The 19,582-nt window shown below is 32.2% G+C and overlaps 1 protein-coding gene across 2 annotated transcripts in view; it reads right to left on the bottom strand.

Annotated features, from left to right (window-relative positions):
* Positions 1 to 15,301: 15,301 nt before the first annotated feature.
* Positions 15,302 to 19,582, bottom strand: part of LOC126891633 (PIH1 domain-containing protein 1) — a 93,883-nt gene continuing 89,602 nt past the window's right edge. For both annotated transcript variants that reach the window (XM_050660856.1, XM_050660857.1), the window contains 2 exons: positions 15,891 to 16,034; positions 15,302 to 15,422 (listed from right to left, as the gene is read on the bottom strand). In XM_050660856.1, coding sequence (XP_050516813.1) covers positions 15,387 to 15,422; positions 15,891 to 16,034 — 180 coding nt within the window. In that variant the 3' untranslated portion in view covers positions 15,302 to 15,386. The remainder of the gene's footprint in view (positions 15,423 to 15,890; positions 16,035 to 19,582) is intronic.

The following is a 19,582-nucleotide window of genomic DNA, read 5'->3' as shown; positions in this document are numbered from 1 at the left end:
TTATTCGTTCATAAGTATAAAATGTTTTTTTTCACTACGGTAAGAACTAAATCCGATTCATCCTCGCGGAGATTTAGAACCTCTTAGTGATTTATTTATTTATTTTTTTTAATTTTTAATTTATTTTTTTTTATTTTTTTTTAATATATTTTTTTATTATTATTTTTTTTAATCTTTTTTTTTAATATATAATTGTTTTTCGAACATACATAGGTTACAAAATAATATAATTAATTACAGGAAATATCTCATTCATACATTACATAATACAAGAAAAACTTTTAAATAGAAAATTGTAGTAAATTAAAAAACCTACAATTTGAGGTATGGCACGTTTAATTTCGTTAATCCGTTATTGCAAAACAGCCTGCGAAATGTCAAAATGGCCGTTTTTTGGAATTGCATTATTTATTGTAAAACTAACTTTTATTTATTTTTTAAGGCTTTAAAATGAAGAAGTGAACGTGTTGCTTGGATATTATAACTTGTTTATAAAAAGGGGTCAAATGTCGAAGTCTATAACTTTTTGAAAAAAAAATCGTAGAAAGTTAATCCAAGATCCACTCTCCTTCTAAAGACTTATATTTTCATATTCTGATGTAAATAAATGTGTAAAACATTTTTCAACCTCTTACTTCGGGTTTGAAAATAAGGGGGCAAATTTCGTTATAAACGTTTAGAACTGAAGACGCCCCTGTACATCTTATGAGTTTCTTACTTGCAGATTATTGTTGCTGAAGACAAAATAAAGATTTGAAACAAAATAAAAAATTTTTACGACCAACTGAAGCGGAGATAATTGTTTTTGTTTTCTTAAATCGTAGTGACTTTATTTATAACAATTAAGAAATTATTTCACAGTCATTGACTAAAGAAAGACTTATATTATCTTAAAATACAAATTATTTTAAACGAAAATTACATTTTATTATTAAAAATGATTTTTAAAGTGTAGTGGAGGTTTATTTTTCTTTAGGAATGTGATTTATTGTGTCGGTTGCCCGTATCAACGGTTAGCAACTTAGAGTACATTGAATCACGGTTTTTGCTCCAAATTTTAAAGCACCGCTTGGATTGACATGAAATTTGGCACACATATAGATAACATGTCAAAGAATAAAAATGATATTGGGCCTCTGTGTGCTTTTGCACTGGGGGTGAGTTTCACCCCTTAAAATTGTGAAAACATATTCGTTCAAAATAAGCCCGGAAATGGATAAAACGACCAATTCTAAGCAACTTTTATTCTGTAGCATTTTTTCATTAAGAGGAAACAGTAGCGATCAACAGGTAGCGAAAACGCGTTCCAAGATTGCGGCTGTAATTTTGAATATTTTTTCGAGATATTTGGCACACGTATTCGTAATATAATAAAGAATGGCGGTGCAGAGCCCAATTTGAAAAATATAATAATATGTGGAAATTACTCTGTAATTAAATACAATATTAAAAAAACGAGCCTGTACTGCCATTAAGAAGAACAAAAAAATACACTTTCTTCAAATAAACTTTTTTATCCGATGCCTAGATTTTGTGTCATTTTGGAACTACTAAAATTTTTTATTTCATTAGTAGTTCCAAAATGACACAAAATCTAGGCATCGGATAAAAAAGTTTATTTGAAGAAAGTGTATTTTTTTGTTCTTCTTAATGGCGGTACAGGCTCGTTTTTTTAATATTGTATTTAATTACAGAGTAATTTTCACATATTAATATATTTCTCAAATTGGGCTCTGTACCGCCATTCTTTATTATATTACGAATACGTGTGCCAAATATCTCGAAAAAATATTCAAAATTACAGCCGCAATCTTGGAACGCGTTTTGGCTACCTGTTGATCGCTACTGTATCACCTTAAGTTAATACTTTTAGAGTTATTTGCGAATAAATACGTTCATTTTTCAACAAAAAAAAAACACGTTTTTAGGCGGTTTTTGGCAAATAACTCAAAAAGTAAGTATTTTATTGAAAAAACATTCTTAACAAAAATATAGCACATTAAAGATTGAAAAAAATTATGTATGCATGAACTCTCTAGACCCAGTAGAAACAAAATTCTAGTTAATGAAAAATAGGTTTATATCCGTCAAATTTCAAAGTGAATTATTTCTGTGTATCTGTTTTTTTAAAAAAGTTTGTAGCATCGAAAGTAAGCAAGTTACGCTCAAAATAAAGTTCCTCTCTTTTTTTTTGTCAAAAAAACTCAGGAAATCACCCCCTAATTAGCATCAAAAATGAAATTAATCCTTTTTTACTTTACAAGTTGTTTTACTCGTGTATGCGTCGTATATGTCTGTAAGTTTCATCGGTTTAAAGTTCTTATTTTTGAAATTGCTGTAGTTGAAAAGAACTAGTCAATAATCACGAGCGTATGCAAATTTAGAACAGCCATATCCTAACCAATTTTTGCCTTACAAAAAAAAACAAAAAATTTAAAATATTCAGAAAACTAAAAACTACATTTTTTTACTCTTTGTAATTTTTGGTCACACTAATAAATTTTCAGTTATTTTGAAAAAAAATAAATTTTTTTCAAAATTAAAAATTAAAACAGATTTACGTTAAAACCAATTTTTTTTTAAATAAGCCCTTTGATTGAACCGATGATACTTACAGATCATATAAATAATACATGGGCAAAGTAACTTGTGAAGCGGTAACGATTAATTTGATTTAAGATGGTAATTAGGGGGTGACATTCCCGAGTTTTTTCGACAAAAAAAAAGAGATCAACGTTATTTTGAACGTAACTTACTTACTTTTGATACTAAAAACTTTTTTAAAAAACAAAAAATAATATTTTGTTAAACACTTTAAAAAAAATTTAATGAGTTTTCTCCAAAAAGTGCATAATTTTCTGGTTATTTCACGTTGAAATTTGAAATATTCACTTTGAAATTTGACGGACATGAACCTATTTTTCATTAGCTAGAACTTTGCTTGTGCTAGGTCTAGTGAGTTCATACATACACCATTTTTTTTTTAATTTTTAATGGGCTATATTTTTGCTAAGAATGTTTTTTCAATAAAATACTTACTTTTTGAGTTATTTGCCAAAAACCACCCAAAAACGTGTTTTTTTTTTTTGTTGAAAAATGAACGTATTTACTCGCAAATAACTCGAAAAGTATTAACTCAATGAAAAAATGCTACAAAATAAAAGTTGCTTAGAATTAGTCGTTTTATCCATTTCCGGGCTTATTTTGAACGAATATGTTTTCAGAATTTTAAGGGGTGAAACTCACCCCAGTGCAAAAGCACACAGAGGCGAAATATCATTTTTATTCTTTGACATGTTATCTATGTGTTTGCCAAATTTCATGTCAATCCAAGCGGTGCTTTAAAATTTGGAGCAAAAACCGTGATTCAATGTACTATAAGTTGCTAACCGTTGTTAAGGGCAACCGACACAATAAATCACATTCCTAAAGAAAAATAAACCTCCACTACACTTTAAAAATCATTTTTAATAATAAAATGTAATTTTCGTTTAAAATAATTTGTATTTTAAGATAATATAAGTCTTTCTTTAGTCAATGACTGTGAAATAATTTCTTAATTGTTATAAATAAAGTCACTACGATTTAAGAAAACAAAAACAATTATCTCCGCTTCAGTTGGTCGTAAAAAATTTTTATTTTGTTCCTAATCTTTATTTTGTTCTCAGCAATAATAATCTGCAAGTTAGAAACTCATAAGATGTACAGGGGCGGCTTCAGTTCTAAACGTTTATAACGAAATTTGCCCCCTTATTTTCAAACCCGAAGTAAGAAGTTGAAAAATGTTTTACGCATTTATTTACATCAGAATATGAAAATATAAGTCTTTAGAAGGAGAGTGGATCTTGGATTAACTTTCTACGATTTTTTTTCAAAAAGTTATAGACTTCGACATTTGACCCCTTTTTATAAACAAGTTATAATATCTTAGCAACACGTTCACCAATCGGACTCTATAAAGTTTTTTATGTTCGGTATTGAAAGATCTTCATTTTAAACCTTAATAAATAAATAAAAGTTATTTTTACAATAAATAATGCAATTGCAAAAAACGGCCATTTTGGACCTTTCGCAGGCTGTTTTGCAATAACGGATTAACGAAATTAAACTTGCCATAGCTCAAATGTTAGGTTTTTGAATTTACTACAATTTTCTATTTAAAAGTTTTTCTCTAAAATGAATATCCTAAGCTGCAAGAATCTTTAAAAATTGCAAATTTAACAAATGAAAAACGTCATAAATAAAAAAACCTCCTAAAATTTTTGGTTACATTTTAGTAGAAGTTATTCCTGGTATCGTCCTTTACGACACCTGATAGGTTTCAAAAATTCCTGAATTATATCCTGAAATCGACCTATTTTTCACCCACAGTTTGGACTATTATATGACGTCTCGACCAATGAGGGCGCGTTTTGGGCTGGCTGGTATAATTAGAATTTTTAATCGTCTTTAGGAGCCAAACAAAAGACAAAAAAACTTTTTGAAGTTATACTTCTTTAGGCGCGATTGAGAGTAAAATTTCATAATACTGCGCGCATGCGCACACAGACAGTATGGCGTTTAGTTGCTAAATCTTTCTAGTTATGTATAAATATATCAGTGCAAGCAAAGGTGTGAAAAGAATATATTAGTGTTTTTAGTAAATATATTTATTATAATTTTTGTGTCTTTGGATTTGTCTTCCTCAGGAGTAAGATGAGTATTATTAAAACATTTTATTGTATATTTATAATACTTCACCTTGTCTGTTTCTTACCGTGAATTGTCATTAGGTACGTCCGAACCGATACAGACACAGTCCTCGTAGCGTATTTGATAAAGCATTCGGCCAGGGATCGAGAGGTCTTGAGTTCGAATCCAGTGCAATCCTATACTTTTTTTATTGTTTTGAAAGCGGTAAGCACAAAATTAGTTTGGTGTTTAAAAAAAAATTAAAACAAACTGTTTAAAGTATATTTATTTTTAAGAAATCATATAATAGACGTATAACTTCTTACGTGCGTACAAAGTACACACATGTACAAGAATTCATCTGTACTCAGTAGATATATCTTAAAAACACCCTGTAATTATCTACGATAATTACTTTCAGTTATTTATGTCATCATAACAATATTACAACCTTCATTCGATTATACAAATATTGTTATCCTAGATCACGATTCACTAATAATTGCAGAGTCAATTATAACCACTTTTCATGGTCGATGCTGAATAGGCATTTCTAAATATATAAACAGCAAAACTATAACAAGGGAATTCTTATTATTATATTAGACATTCGTCATTCTATTTTGTGATCAGACGTAATATTTCCACATTAAAGATAGTGTCTCTTTTTCTTCACGAGACGTTCTTTGGGTGCGGTGCTACCAGCTTATGCTCATGCGAGTGTAAATAAAACAACTCAACAAGTAAAAGCGTATCAATTATTCCACCCCTCGGATAAGGGATAACCACCCTCACCGGGAGCAGATAGCCTTAATGCCAGGGCTGTCATACACATATTCTTTTTTTTTTTGTTCTTTGATAAATGTTTTAAATTACGTTCTGTTGTGATATATAGCATTTTTTAGAATTTAAATGCAAGTTCCCTATTATATTGATGCCAAAAGTCACAAATTGTAAATATTAGAGTGAAAGTTTACATGTTACTTTCTGTACATTCCTCGTAGTGCTCAATGATTTTTTTTAGACAATACACAATTCTTTTTGTAGAAATTAGAGTAGTCCGTCCATCTTTATAGATTTGTATTAAAAATTTCGACTTTTTTGATAAAGATATGAGATATAAAGGATTTTTATTTGTGTATAAATGTTTTGCAAAATGTTTCTTTATTACCAACCCTAAAATCGTCTTTATTTCCAGGGTATACAATTTCTATGATATTATTAAATAGAGAAAGGTTTCTTCTATAATTTTCTTTATGCGCCACTGGTAAAATTTAAGTTTTTACTATTATACTGTGTTGCCGTATCTCTTTGAATGTTGTATAGTGTCGGAAAATTTAAAAAGTTCACGTTTTCAAGATTACACAAAAGATTACAAAATATTGTTTTATCATAAAGATTGAAGGATATACAATTTCGAATTGCAATGGAAATAGGAGAATAAAACAAAGCTACTGCGATAAAATTTGAGAAATTCTGCCAAGAAAATGAAATAGGTAGGACAAAATAAGAAACGAAGTCACGACAAAGTAGTGCAAATGAAACATTTTAAAGAAAATACACATGAGACGTTTGATTAACAGACCAGAAAATAACTGGAAGATTTATAAGTTAAATAGAAGAAGGGTTATTGAGGAAATAAATAGAAAATAGAGAAAAAGTATGGAAAAAATGAAGTCAGTTACATTTTAAATGATAAAAAATATATCTGTACTGAAAAGTAAAGTCTTGAGTCAAAAATATGGATTCTACCTAAGGTTTTCAATAACTTAAAAACTTTGGTTACATTTAGCAACATATTGTAATTTGATGCTCCAAGTGAGTTTTGGCACTAAGGAAATTGTAGGAAAACCAGGTTAAAATATTTACTAGTTAAACAATTTTTGTTTTTATCGAAATGTACGATACCATATCATTTATGTTAAGAGAAAAATAAATGCAACAAGATTTTTACAAGTTCCTTCACTATTTCCCTGTTCTGTTCTTTTCTTTTTTGGGTCTACAAAGAGAAAGTAGCTGCTGGGGGTCAGATCTGAAAAATAAGGTAGGTTTAGAAGCAATTTCTGTACATTGCGACCGGCTTATTATACAGTGTAGTTTTTTGATGAGATAGTACGTTTTCCAATTGCCGTCTAGGCGTTTTTTTCTCTATTTGTCCTTCAAGCGCACCAGTAACATTATAGAATATTCGTTATTGATGGTTCTGTCATCTTTTTAAGACAATCATGGTCAAAATACCTTTTACATCACACTATACTGAAGCTAAAACCTTTTCAGCTGTTGTTTGTGTATTCGGACTACTTTTAGCTGCTCCTGTCTACCGATTTGACGTCACAGTGAAGTAGTGGATGCGTATTTCATCATGTATCACATACCGACGCAAAAACTGGTGTTTCCAGCATTAAAATAGTTGAAAACAACTCTCCGACTCCTCGATGTCTTTGTTTTTGATCAGCTGTGCGTAAAAACTTTATTTAAATCGCTGAAACTTTTATAATAATGGTTCAGTTGAATCAAAGCCATGCTAGTAGAATTGGCAACGCTGCAATGATGGCTTAGGTATCAGCAGCCTTTATGTTAGTGAGTGAAATATCCAGTGGCGTACTGAGCATGGTTCCGCGGAACCAGGGCCCGCTTTAACGCGTTTTTTTGCTTCAAAGAAGAAAGAAAAGTTCGAAGAAAAAAATCGGTCACTTTTCTTAGCCCGAAAATGCAAAATGCGGTGATAGATTAACTTGGAAACTCAATTAAAAGTGAACTACTTCATAATCTCATTTTTTTGACTTAGTTTTTCGATGTGTAGAAATTGTGTATGCCGAAGAAAATGTCTTGGATCTTGTAATTAACGAATCATTTTTAGGATTTGTTCCAATGACTGACCAAACTGCGTGTACACTTATATAAAGTTTTGGCCGAAATAACTAAATTAAATATATGCATCAACAAACTGCGGGGTCAGGGATGTGATGGCGCAGCAAACATGAGTGGCGTTTATAATGGCGTTCAAGTCAAAATTTCGAAAAGATATCAAAACGCTCCTCATGTTCACAACGCTTCATATAGTCTTAACTTAGTTTTAAATGATTCAGTCAAAATATTTATTTAAACTTTACTCTGATCATTGATATGTGTTCAATATTTTTTGATTTTATTCCACATTTTTTGTGTTTGCACCAGCTTCATGAATTTTATTTTAATAAAAGTCGTGTTTGTTTTTTTTTTAACAAACTATTAAGCTTATTTCTATAGTTTTTATAATAAATATTAAGTGTTAACGAAAATTGCTTTATTAATTTCTTTTTAAGAAAATCTCGTCGTTTGATTAAAAATATCAACCCCCATTGTTATCCAAGGTTTTATTTGTGATATTTTTTATTTAAGCGTTGTATTTACCTAGAGGTTGGTATGTAATTATCTAACTTATTTTTAAATAGTGATATACAATTTAAGAATCTATTTTGTTAATATAAATATCATTCCAATGTACATTTTTAAAAGCTGTTTTAGTTTTCCGATATTACGATTTTTAATTATGACTGAAGATTTAGATGTAGACCATTTTTGAGTTTAATTATTTATAAAAACTGCTGGAGTAAAGTGATCAGTCATGTCAGTATGAAAAACGATAGGATTAATAATAATTTACTCTTTAAAATTAACTTGAGTTTTTATAATATCACATATTTGATGATGATTTGATATACCGGATATCCACTTATATTTTCCCCCATTTTAACTGCCTATAACTTCTAAACGGCTCAAGATAGAAATATGCGGTTTTCGATGAAATATTTTATTTTGGTAAAAGTTTTGTCTGATTGGATTGAATTTTTTATATCGCTTTCAAATACGAAAAAAAATGGCGGATTTTTGAAAACAAAAAACGTTGACTTTTTTTAATGGAACACCCAGTATATTTTTTTATAAATTGAAAAAATGGTCATTTACCCATCCAGTGATATAGTTTTTCAAAATCAGATGTCAAATCACTGAGTAATTAATTTTTAAAATGAGAGGTGCAGCGTGGATATCACATACCGAAATAACATAACTAAGCAAAATGATATTAGGGAGTTTTTGTTGCTACGTAACGTACGCATCTCCGTATACGTAAAGCAACTAACGTGTCGTAGAGGATGAATTGTTAAAATAGGTAGTTTTTGTAACTGCCTTAACGTAACGTAAAGCAAATCGTAAAGTCATTTTTAAATTCCGTTGACATTTAAAAAAATAAAACAATGTTCACACAATATACAAATGTAAAAAAAAGATAAATGAATGATGAAATTGTATGGTTTTAATTGCTTCTATTTAAATATAAAAATATTATTTTTCCTTAGGTTAAAATTGTTTTATTTTTGTTTATACCTACTTTTTAGTTGTAAATTATTGTATACCTACATCAGAATTCCAGTAGGTATAATGTAAATAGTGTGGTAATATTTATTTGAAAATTTTACTGAAACTAGGTCATTTGTTTATCTAGTTATTAATTGTGGTGATCACTGTATTTCTTAAATTAATACAAGGTTTGTTTGTTTTGCTTTTTTAATAGACAACTTAAAAACAATAAAATTTTAAATCTATTATGAAGTTCCAATTTCCAATTACGAACACAGAATAATTTTACTCAAATAGACTAAACCAATAACCAATATAACCTTAAAATGTTTATAAACGGGTAGTACGCTGATGAAATGTTCATTTGGTAGGTAATCGGGCAAGATCCTCGTGTGCATTCGGTGACTTTCGGCTCGATAGGGATGCGTATGAACCCAACGTACCAGCCCGTAACCTTAGGTAATACGTATCGCGATACGGGAGTTCAACCATTAATGCGCAAGCGTATATGTCAAAAAGATGCGTTACGCTTACGTATTTGTGTGCACAAAAACTCCCTATTATGTTAAGTGATTTCCACATTGCATCTCTCATTTTAAAAATTAATTGCTCAGTCATTTCACAACCGATTTTAAAAAATTTATATCACTGGATAGGTAAATGACCATTTTCTCAAGTTACAAAAAAATATACTGGGTGTTTTAATAAAAAAAGTCAACAACGTTTTTTTTTAAACCGCAATTTTTTATTTAAAAGCGATATAGAAAATAGATATTTACCTAAAAACTTGAAAAAACGGTCATTTACCTAACCAGCGATATGAAATTTTTTAAAATCGGTTGTCAAATGACTGGGAAATTAATTTTTAAAATGAGAGATGCACTGTGAAAATCACATAACATAATATCAATTTGCTTAGTTATGTTATTTAGGTATGTGATATCCACGTTGCACCTCTCATTTTAAAAATTAATTACTCAGTGATTTGACAACCGATTTTGAAAAACTTTATGTCGCTGAGACTCCGCTATACAGCGGAGATTATTCGACAGGAGAATCTCTCCTTCGTGCCTAAGTCAGTACTGACACGACTAAAGAGAGAAAGATTTTACGCGCATTCTATTTAAGTGACAGAGAAAGAGCTACATTGGACTATTAGTATACCTTTAAATGTGAATCTCTGTGCCGGGCACGAGGTTGAGTTTCTTTACGTGCTGGTTTGTCACTTTTATTATGTATATTCTGTGTTAAAAAGTTTTGTATTTATAATTAAACTTTTAGGGCATCATGATCGTGGGTGCAGTGTGTAGTATAAATAATATTTTGATTATTTCTCAAGTTTAATTTATTAATTGACAATGAAGATTAGTATCTTAAAAAAAATTTTAAGAAATTTAAATTTTTAAGTATATTTTTTTTTAAATATTTAAAAAAAAACTACAAATGTTATAAGGTTTTGTGGATCTTTCGAGTTAGCTTTAAGAGGTCACCACGAAAAAGAAAATTCAGAAAATAGAGGCATATTTAAAGAGCTGGTCAATTTTAGCGCCGAATTAGACAACGACTTAAAGGTTCATATTATTCAAAGTACCAGATCTTTCAAAGGTCTACCTTCTCCGGACATTTAGTTGCTTCTAATTTATTTATGTCGGAGAAGTTTTCTGCTTATAAGCATCAGTTCTTTGCATCATTTCTTAATGAAACATGGAGACAATTTTAATTTTTAAACAAAACTCGATTTAAAACTGAATTAGAAGTAGGTACTGTATTGGCGAGACGAATTAAGTACTACCTCTGGGGCTGTTTCGCTATCGGTTTTATTGTAGAGGGAAGGCTTAAAAAGCACATTTGAAGAAACTATTAAACTTTTAAGTATTTTAGTTACCATTCCTATATCAACATCTGAAGCAGAACTCTGTTTTTCGATGTTAAAACATAGTGCTTTAGGTATGCTATCTGCAGAAAAGCATTTTGTAAATTGTATTGATAATTTTAATAATAAAGGCATTGAAAACTTTGCAACCAAAAAATAGAAGAATGAACTTCATATATCGTAAACTTTAAAAGTGACATTACAAAAATGTGTGCATGTGTGTGAATAATGAAATAGTATTATTTTTATAAATTGGTAAATAGAGACTAAATCTTAATAACAAACTTCAAGCACTATCAGCAGTAAATGCTGGTGGTAGGTTAAGAGGTTTTTATTATTAATTAATTTACGGAACTATTTTGATCAATGTTGGACAATTGGTTAGCACCTCAGATCAATAAACATAAGATACATAAGATAAAAGTATCCGCGCATATATTTTTTCAGTTTTTGTTGTAAGTATACCTTTTTTGACAATACCGTGAATCCGTCACTAAAAATTTTGGCGGCTGCCCGAGTTCTGGCACTACCTTCTTAAAGTGGTACGAGCCGCCACTGCCTGATGAACAATATTTCTCCATTCACTGCCATTTTGTGTTTTTCTTTTCCAGTCCCTCACCTTCACTTCACATGTTCAAGGTCTTCCTGCACTTTATTAATCCACCTCGTGCTGGGTTTACCTTAGAGATTGCAATTGCTGGATCCAGCGCTATTTTTTACGTGGTGGATGCAGCAGCGCGGATCCACAAACGTGTCAAATTCGAAATAAGTTACTTAATGTTTTCATTAGCCTCTTTATTCAAAGCCGTGAGTTGGCAACTTGCCATTCTATCGCGCTAGCAGTAGCTCAGTATGCTGGAAAGTTTCTACAGCCTAAAAGTTTGCATCCATAAAGCGTTGATAGACATCGATTCTGCTACAAAATTCTCTGCTGGCAAGTGGTCAATAAACAATGAATTGATCCCACTCTTTGACCGGTAAAACTGGCTGTAGAAGCTCTTTGCAGAAGAGAGTACACTTTGATAACGGCCGACACAACCATGAAATTTGTTTTAGACAAACTAAATAGCCAGGTCTCTAGCCTTAGTGCCTTCTATCAAAAGCACTACGCAACAGAATCACGGAACGGCACCTCTCTGAAGTTACAGGTACATTGATGTACTTACAAAATCCAAAAAAGTATGACGAAGGACTAAACAATCCTGGTTATTTCCCCATAACGAAAAAGAATGCAATGCGACAAGAGATAAAAAAATTGTTGAGTCGTATAAAAAATAAACAAATGATTGTGGAACCAGTGCATGAGGACATAATGGAAGGAAATGGGATAACTAATCCGGAGCCCGTGAATTTTACTTTAGAACAAGAGATAGAATTGAAACGAGAAAGAGAAAAAACTGGTTATCAAAGAGAATATAAAAAGATTTTGGAAAAGGAAATGACCGATTGTGACACCGAATGAGTGAAAGGCGATAATTTGTCCATGGTCTATGGCTATTTGATGACCTTAAAACCAACCAGCATAGAGGCCGAAAGGGCTTTCTCCGCAACCGGATATATGTGCAGTTCTGTGCGAAGTAGGTTAGTAGACGATAGTTAATTATGGTTTTGGTCTAACTTTAAAAAAACAAAATTATTCATGTTGAAATATGTCTGTTGTTTAGAAATTTAGAATATAGACAAAAAAACAGTAAAATCGTGTTTTTATTTTAATTCCACATTTTGCTGGATTCAGACCAATCTTGCAAAAATCCAACTGCACTGAAAATGCTGCTGGATTGCAATCCCTAATCGAATGAAATTGCATCGGGAATCGAACCCGTGAATTTCGGGGCGCTTTGATTCGTAATCGAAGCCTAGACTCACTCGTCCAATTCCACATTATTTGTCATGTGGAAAAATAGGGTAACTGAACGTTTTACTGTTTTGACAGTTGTTTTGAATATAATTATATTATGTAGTTTAAATTTTGTGGAAGAAAATATTAAAATATAACAAAACAGTAAGAAAACAATATATTAGATGAAGATTGGTAGAACTTTTGTTGGTAATCAAATTAAGTATGTAAATCAAAGCATTACATACCTACTAGATAAATAAATCTACGCCAAAAAATCATAATTTAAAAATAAAAATCGGACCTAATTTGGGATTTCTCTCTAAAATCCCCATTCTTGAGAAAATAAATGTATGTATTCCAACCTAATCCAAATGAATAAGTACAATATGATTATAATAAAAACTACTTACCAAATTAGAATGAGTTTTCCTTGTCCAAAATAGTCCAAAAATATAGGTATATGAAAACTATCTAAAAAGGCAGTATAACTATTAACTAACTTTGTTTCTTTTCCCACAAATTTCAAAACGCAACCATAAATAATCAAACTACGTACAGCTGTGCCACAGCCGCCATATTGAATAATTTTTGACATGTCATTTGAACATCCAATCAGAACAAAGTTATAATGCGCACGCGCCGGGATCATAGGTTTTAACATAAAAATTCACCCCCATATCGCCGGTAAAGAAGTATAACTTCAAAAAAAGGTCGTAGAAAAAGTATAGTATTCTACTCGCATGTAATGGCTATTACTCACTCTGATGAATTACGACACTCGCCTACGGCTCGTGTCGCAAACTTCATCATCGTGAGTAATAGCCATCATTACATGCTCGTTGAAAAATATAACTTAAATTTAAGTACCTATATATACAAAATTCTTGACTGCTCTGACTGAAGGACCTGATGAACAATATTTCTCCATTCACTGCCGTTTTGTGCTTTTCTTTTCCAGTCTCTCACCTTCACGTGTTCAAGGTCTTCTTCCACTTTATTAATCCACCTCGTGCTGGGTCTACCTCTTCTTTTGGGATGAGTTTTCTGGTCTTAACTAGTTTAGGCATTCTGTTCGAAGTCCCAGCCATCTGATCCTTTGCTACTTAACGAACCTGGTGATAGTAGGTTCTTTGTTTTCATCGAATGCTACACCTAGGTATTTAAAATTGTCCACCCTTTTAAAACTATAGCTTTTACCACATAGGTACTACATACCTCACTCTAAAGTATTCTGTGACTTCTGTCCCTTCCATTTCCATGATCATATATTTAGTTTTGTCTTCATTTAGCTCCAATCCAAATTTCTGCGCTTCTTCAATAATTTTCTTCACAAGTCTTCTTAATTATTTCGCGGTCCTTGCTTGGATCGTTAGATCATCAACAGATGTTTAGTGCCATGCACTGGTGTTCATGTTTCATAAATTGTTTCTTCCATATTAGTGCTGCATCATCTGATTACATTTTTTAACACTAAGTGGATAACTTACATTAGTGGGTACATACGGTACATACATTCAGTTTTAGTAGTTAAAGTTAAAATTTTATTCTGTATACATTGACTGGTTGTTATTAAAATACCTATTTTTGAGCCGAACGAGATGGTATGAAGAATGTTATGTTATCTAAGACTTACAAAACTTTACATACTCTGCGGAAATGGTTGCAATTGCTAATTTTTATCACAGAATAATAACATGTTTTAAAGCACTGGAGGCATTTTTAGCATGATCACATTCCTTGGTATTAGAATAATTATTAGAAGTTGGTTTAAAAGTTTAAAGCAAAACATGTGTATTATCGGTTTCCTATGTGTCAGACAAATTTTATAAAGCATCATTGCAACGTCCGGGAATTTTCATCAATGAGTTAAAAAATAGTTTCATGTCATATCAATATGTAATAATAATAATCTCTCTTTTATACCGCTAACACGACGTTGGAACTGTAGCAAGGTAGTCTGCCTACGATATACAAGGAAGGTAACAGGGCCAGTACATAGGCGTAACCAGGGGGTGGTTTTGGGGGTTATAACCCCCCCTTTTTAATGTACTATACGCTTAACACCATTGATTCCATACCCCCAGAGACCTTCAAGTAGATGTAACCCCCCCCCTTTAGGATTATCCTGGTTACACCTCTGAGCCAGTGCTACGCTTCAACCGCCCATTATTACCCCTGGTTTTATCCAAGGTACTCCTTTTATTCAGGTTGAGTCGACCTGGGGCCTATAGACATCTCTAGACTCATAAAAATCTCTAGATGTTCTCGCCGGCGCTGGGATTCGATTCCCGGCCTTTTGCGTGGAAGTCGAAACATCCTATCACCTGAACTATCTGGCCCGCTTCATTTTCTATATTATTTCTGATCTTGTTGCTTTTATTTCTTCAATTTTTAGGCACTTTTCCTAATAATCAGTTGCACGCCATATTAATAATCCATTGAAAAGTTATATTTAGGTTGTAATTTTTCAATAGTTCTCGCTTTATTTCTTCTATATGACCTATCTGGTCTAACGGTATGAAAAATGTGCATTACATTGAAGATGGAAAATGGTATTTAAAAAAGAACAGATCAAATACTTTTAAACTATTTATTCATCTAAATTACAAGAAAGTCATAATAAATTTACAATCTATATAAAGCAACTAAAATTAAAATCCTTTATCCGCCAACCAGCGGCATCGTGACAGTCAAAATCTGAAAAATACAAGGTTGATATACTGTGATGTATATATATAAAAAAAAGTTTTGTGATAAAAAGAAATGAAACTAGTGGACGTGGGAAATTATCGGTATTAACACATTGCGTGCCAAGCCTTAATCGGGATAATACTCTCAGGGGCCACGATATATCCACGGCAATGAAAGTCAGTCGTATGTGTATATCAAAAATGAGCGACGTTGCCCCTGGCAGAACATCTGTGTCTCTCATATATGAGCGACGTGGCACACAATGTGTTAACATATAAAACAATGAAACTAAAGGTGGAAGACTATTGAAAATGGTCATGTTTTACAGGTTTATACCGATAATTACCCACCTCTACTAGTTTTATCTCTTTTTATTTCACAACGTATTATGTTGTCCATCTTTTGCGTTATTTTGCCGGCTATTAAAGCGCTCATAACTGAATGCAACTTGGTAAATACAAACTCACAACTTACCTTACTCGATTTATTGAAATCTGCGGAACAGGTCTTTTGCTTCACAATATATGGTATAAATACGTCTAAAAGATATCCTCGTGTTTTCGATTCCAAAAGAATCCTATCTTCACCTATATCAAGCGTGACCTCCTTTATCGATATCTAAAAAAAGAACAGCCGATAAAGTACTTCTACAAGGTTGCTGGTTTTCATCAAGCATATTTAAATAGATGAAATACTAAACTTCAAGATCACAAACGGCTTCTATAATACACATGGGTACACGAAACAAGAAAAGTGAGGTCTATTATTGATTATATTATAGTGGGTGGGTTGTGATTGCGCGCAGCGGTCAAATACCTCCTGGGGTACTGAAATTTACCTTTAAGAGGGTTGCTGTGATTGCGCGCAACGGAAGGATTAAGGCAGGTAAACAAAACGGTATATTGTGATTGCGCGCAGCGGTCAAATACCTCCTGAGGTACTCTACACTCTAATACCCGAAAGTTAGGTTTGGACCGAAGGGTTAGGTCTTCCTCCTTTGAAAATTGTACTGTATAATATACAAGGTGTCCCAAAAGTAGTGGAACGGTCGAATATTTCGCGAACTAAACATTGGATCGAAAAACTGAAAAATACGTGTTCAATCACTTTCAAAAATCTATCCAATGACACCAAACACCAACCCCCACTACACCCCCTGGAGGTGGGGTGGGGGGTAACTTTAAAATCTTAAATGGAAAACCCCAGTTTTTCTTGCAGATTTTAATTGGTTACGTAAAAGTAAGCAACTTTTATTCAAGACATTTTTTCGAACTGTGGATAGATGGCGCTATAATTGGGAAAGACGATTTATCCTGATACCATAGGTAAATTATAGAAACGGTCTAATATCTCACGTAATACACTTCCAAATGAGAAACTAAAAAACAGATTTTTAATATTTTTCGAAAACCTTTCGAATAACACTAAACTTGACCCTCCAACCCACCCCCTGGGGGTGGGGTGGGGGGTAACTTTAAAATCTTAAATAGCAACCCCATTTTTTATTACAGATTTGGATCCGTCACGAAAAATTAAGCGACATTTATTCGAAACATTTTTTAGAATTGTTAATAGATGGAGCTTTAATTGGAAAAATACGATTTATTAGCGCCATCTATCAGAAATTTTAAAAAAATGTTTCGAATAAATGTTGCTTAATTTTTTATGGCGAATCCGAATCTTCAATAAAAAAGTGGGGGTTGCTATTTAAGATTTAAAAGTTACCCCCCACCCCACCTCCAGGGGTGGGTTGGAGGGTCATGTTTGGTGTTATTCGATAGGTTTTCGAAAAAGATTAAAAATCTATTTTTTGGTTTCTCATTTGGAGTTGTATTTCGTGAGATATTAGACCGTTTCTATAATTTACCTATGGTATCAGGATAAATCGTTTTTCCCAATTATAGCGCCATCTATCCCCATTTCGAAAAAATGTCTTGAATAAAACTTACTTTTACGTAACGAATCCAAATTTGCAAAAAAAACTGGGGGTTTCTATTTGAGATTTTAAAGTTACCCCCCACCCCACCTCCAGGGGGTGTAGTGGGGATTGGTGTTTAGTGTCATTGGATAGATTTTTGAAAATGATTGAACACGTATTTTTCAGTTTTTGATCCGATGTTTAGTTCGCGAAATATTCGACCGTTCCGCTACTTTTGGGACACCCTATATAATATATATAATATATTAATTTTTTAATTAATTAATTAATATTATAATAGGGTATCCTCGTCTAATAAAGATTTCATCGATATACCTATGTTATTTTATTCTAATAATCGTATTTGTATTTATTTAACCTCCGTTGCAGTAGTCGACGAGTACCCACCAAAGTATTACCATAAACTCAATAGTTGTCCCTATCAGGCGACTTATTACTCCATCCAGCTAAACGTAACCTTATAATAGAAAAAGCACTTAAAGATATCGGATTACAAATAGCTTCTCCTGTATTTGCATTGTGTAACACATTATTTATTGTAATATTGTTGTAACCGTTCTTGTGCAAGTGGCCTTAGTAGCCGAGCACATTAATTTTAAATAAAAAAAAATATTAAATACAGTTTCTAACAATACATTTATTTTTTGTTATAGAAGGTTCAAAACAACGCCAAAAGGAAAGCCACCGAAGATATTTCTATCCGGCCCAGCAAAATCATGAACATGGAAATGGGAGATGCGGTTCTTTCGGCAACAACTCAAGACCTATCAAACATTCGGGATAGCATTTACCGATCTCGAAGAAAATTACTTCCACCACTTCCCAAAAATTTGGACGATGTTTTCGACGCTTTGGCTACAATTGAAATTAAAACTTCAATAAATGAAGACTTCCTGCTTTCGTTTAATAAGGAGTTAGGAATAGTAATATTCAGTTGTGAAAAAAACTTACAATTTTTGTGTAGTGAAACAAAGTTTTTCTGTGATGGGACCTTCAACTACTGCACAAAATTCTTCACGCAGTTATTCACGATTCACGTGGTCCGTAATGGACATTATGTGCCATTAGTTTTTGCACTTATAAAAAGACAGAAGCTTATGAGCAAGTGTTCAGAACTGTAATATCTGCTTGTGATAGCAAGAATCTGACATTAAATCCCAGTGAAATTGTGTGTGATTTCGAAGAAGCTATTCACAAAGCAAGCCGAAACGTTTGGCCCCAGCTAAAGATAACTGGCTGCAGATTCCACATCAGCCAAGCTTGGCTGAGGAAAATACAGAATATTGGACTCAAAAGAGAGTATTCCGACAAGGACAGTGAGTTGGGGAAATGGTTACGCTAGTCTTTCGGCCTCATATATTTAGATAGTACCGATGTTTCGGAATGCTTCGTTGAAGAATTGATTGATGAAGCCCCCAACGATACCCGTATAACGTCCTTCTGCGATTATTTAACGGAGAATTACATTTCTGAATCTGCAAGATTTCCTCCAGAGATGTGGGCTTCATGTAGCCCAAGTCGAGAACGGACTACCAACGCCTGTGAATCTTTTCATAGCCATTTTAACAAAAGATTTTATTCTCCGCATCCTAATATTTTTGTATTTTTAAATGAATTAAAAAATGTTCAAGTAGGATCTTATGTGCAATTAAATAAATTACATTTACAAAAGAAAATTAAAAATATTAATTATGAAAGAACATTAAAATATGTAACAAATTTGATAGAGAAATTTAAAAATAAAGAAATATTCAGAATAGAATTTGTTAAAACTATATGTTATAAGGCATGTTCAAATTAAATGTCTACATATGTACATTATTTAATACAATAAATATTAATTATAAAAGAAACACTACATATTTAGTTTTTTTTATCACAACTATTTCAATGTAGTATTCACTTGTTATTATCTTAATTTTTGAAAATTAGTAAAATTTCCGTTCAAAACGAATAAGAAGTAAATAAAACTTCCGTTTACTATAATTTACGACTTTGCGCGCAATCACAGCATACCTTTTTAAAGACGTGCGCGCAATTGCACCATTGGCTTAGACACCCTGTTGAGAACCCTGACCGCTGCGCGCAATTGCAGTCTGCCCATTATAGTAAACCACGAAAGCTCAGGGGCGTCATTTGATAGGGTCAGGGGGCGGGCATTCGCCCCTACCTGACCCTGAAAATGACTGAAATTTACAAAAAATACATCAATTTTCATCATTACATC

This window comes from Diabrotica virgifera, chromosome 9, assembly GCF_917563875.1.
Source record: "Diabrotica virgifera virgifera chromosome 9, PGI_DIABVI_V3a".
NCBI classification, from domain to species: domain Eukaryota; kingdom Metazoa; phylum Arthropoda; class Insecta; order Coleoptera; family Chrysomelidae; genus Diabrotica; species Diabrotica virgifera.
The sequence above is the reverse complement of the archived record's forward strand: the minus strand, read 5'-3'. Positions and strand labels throughout refer to the sequence as shown.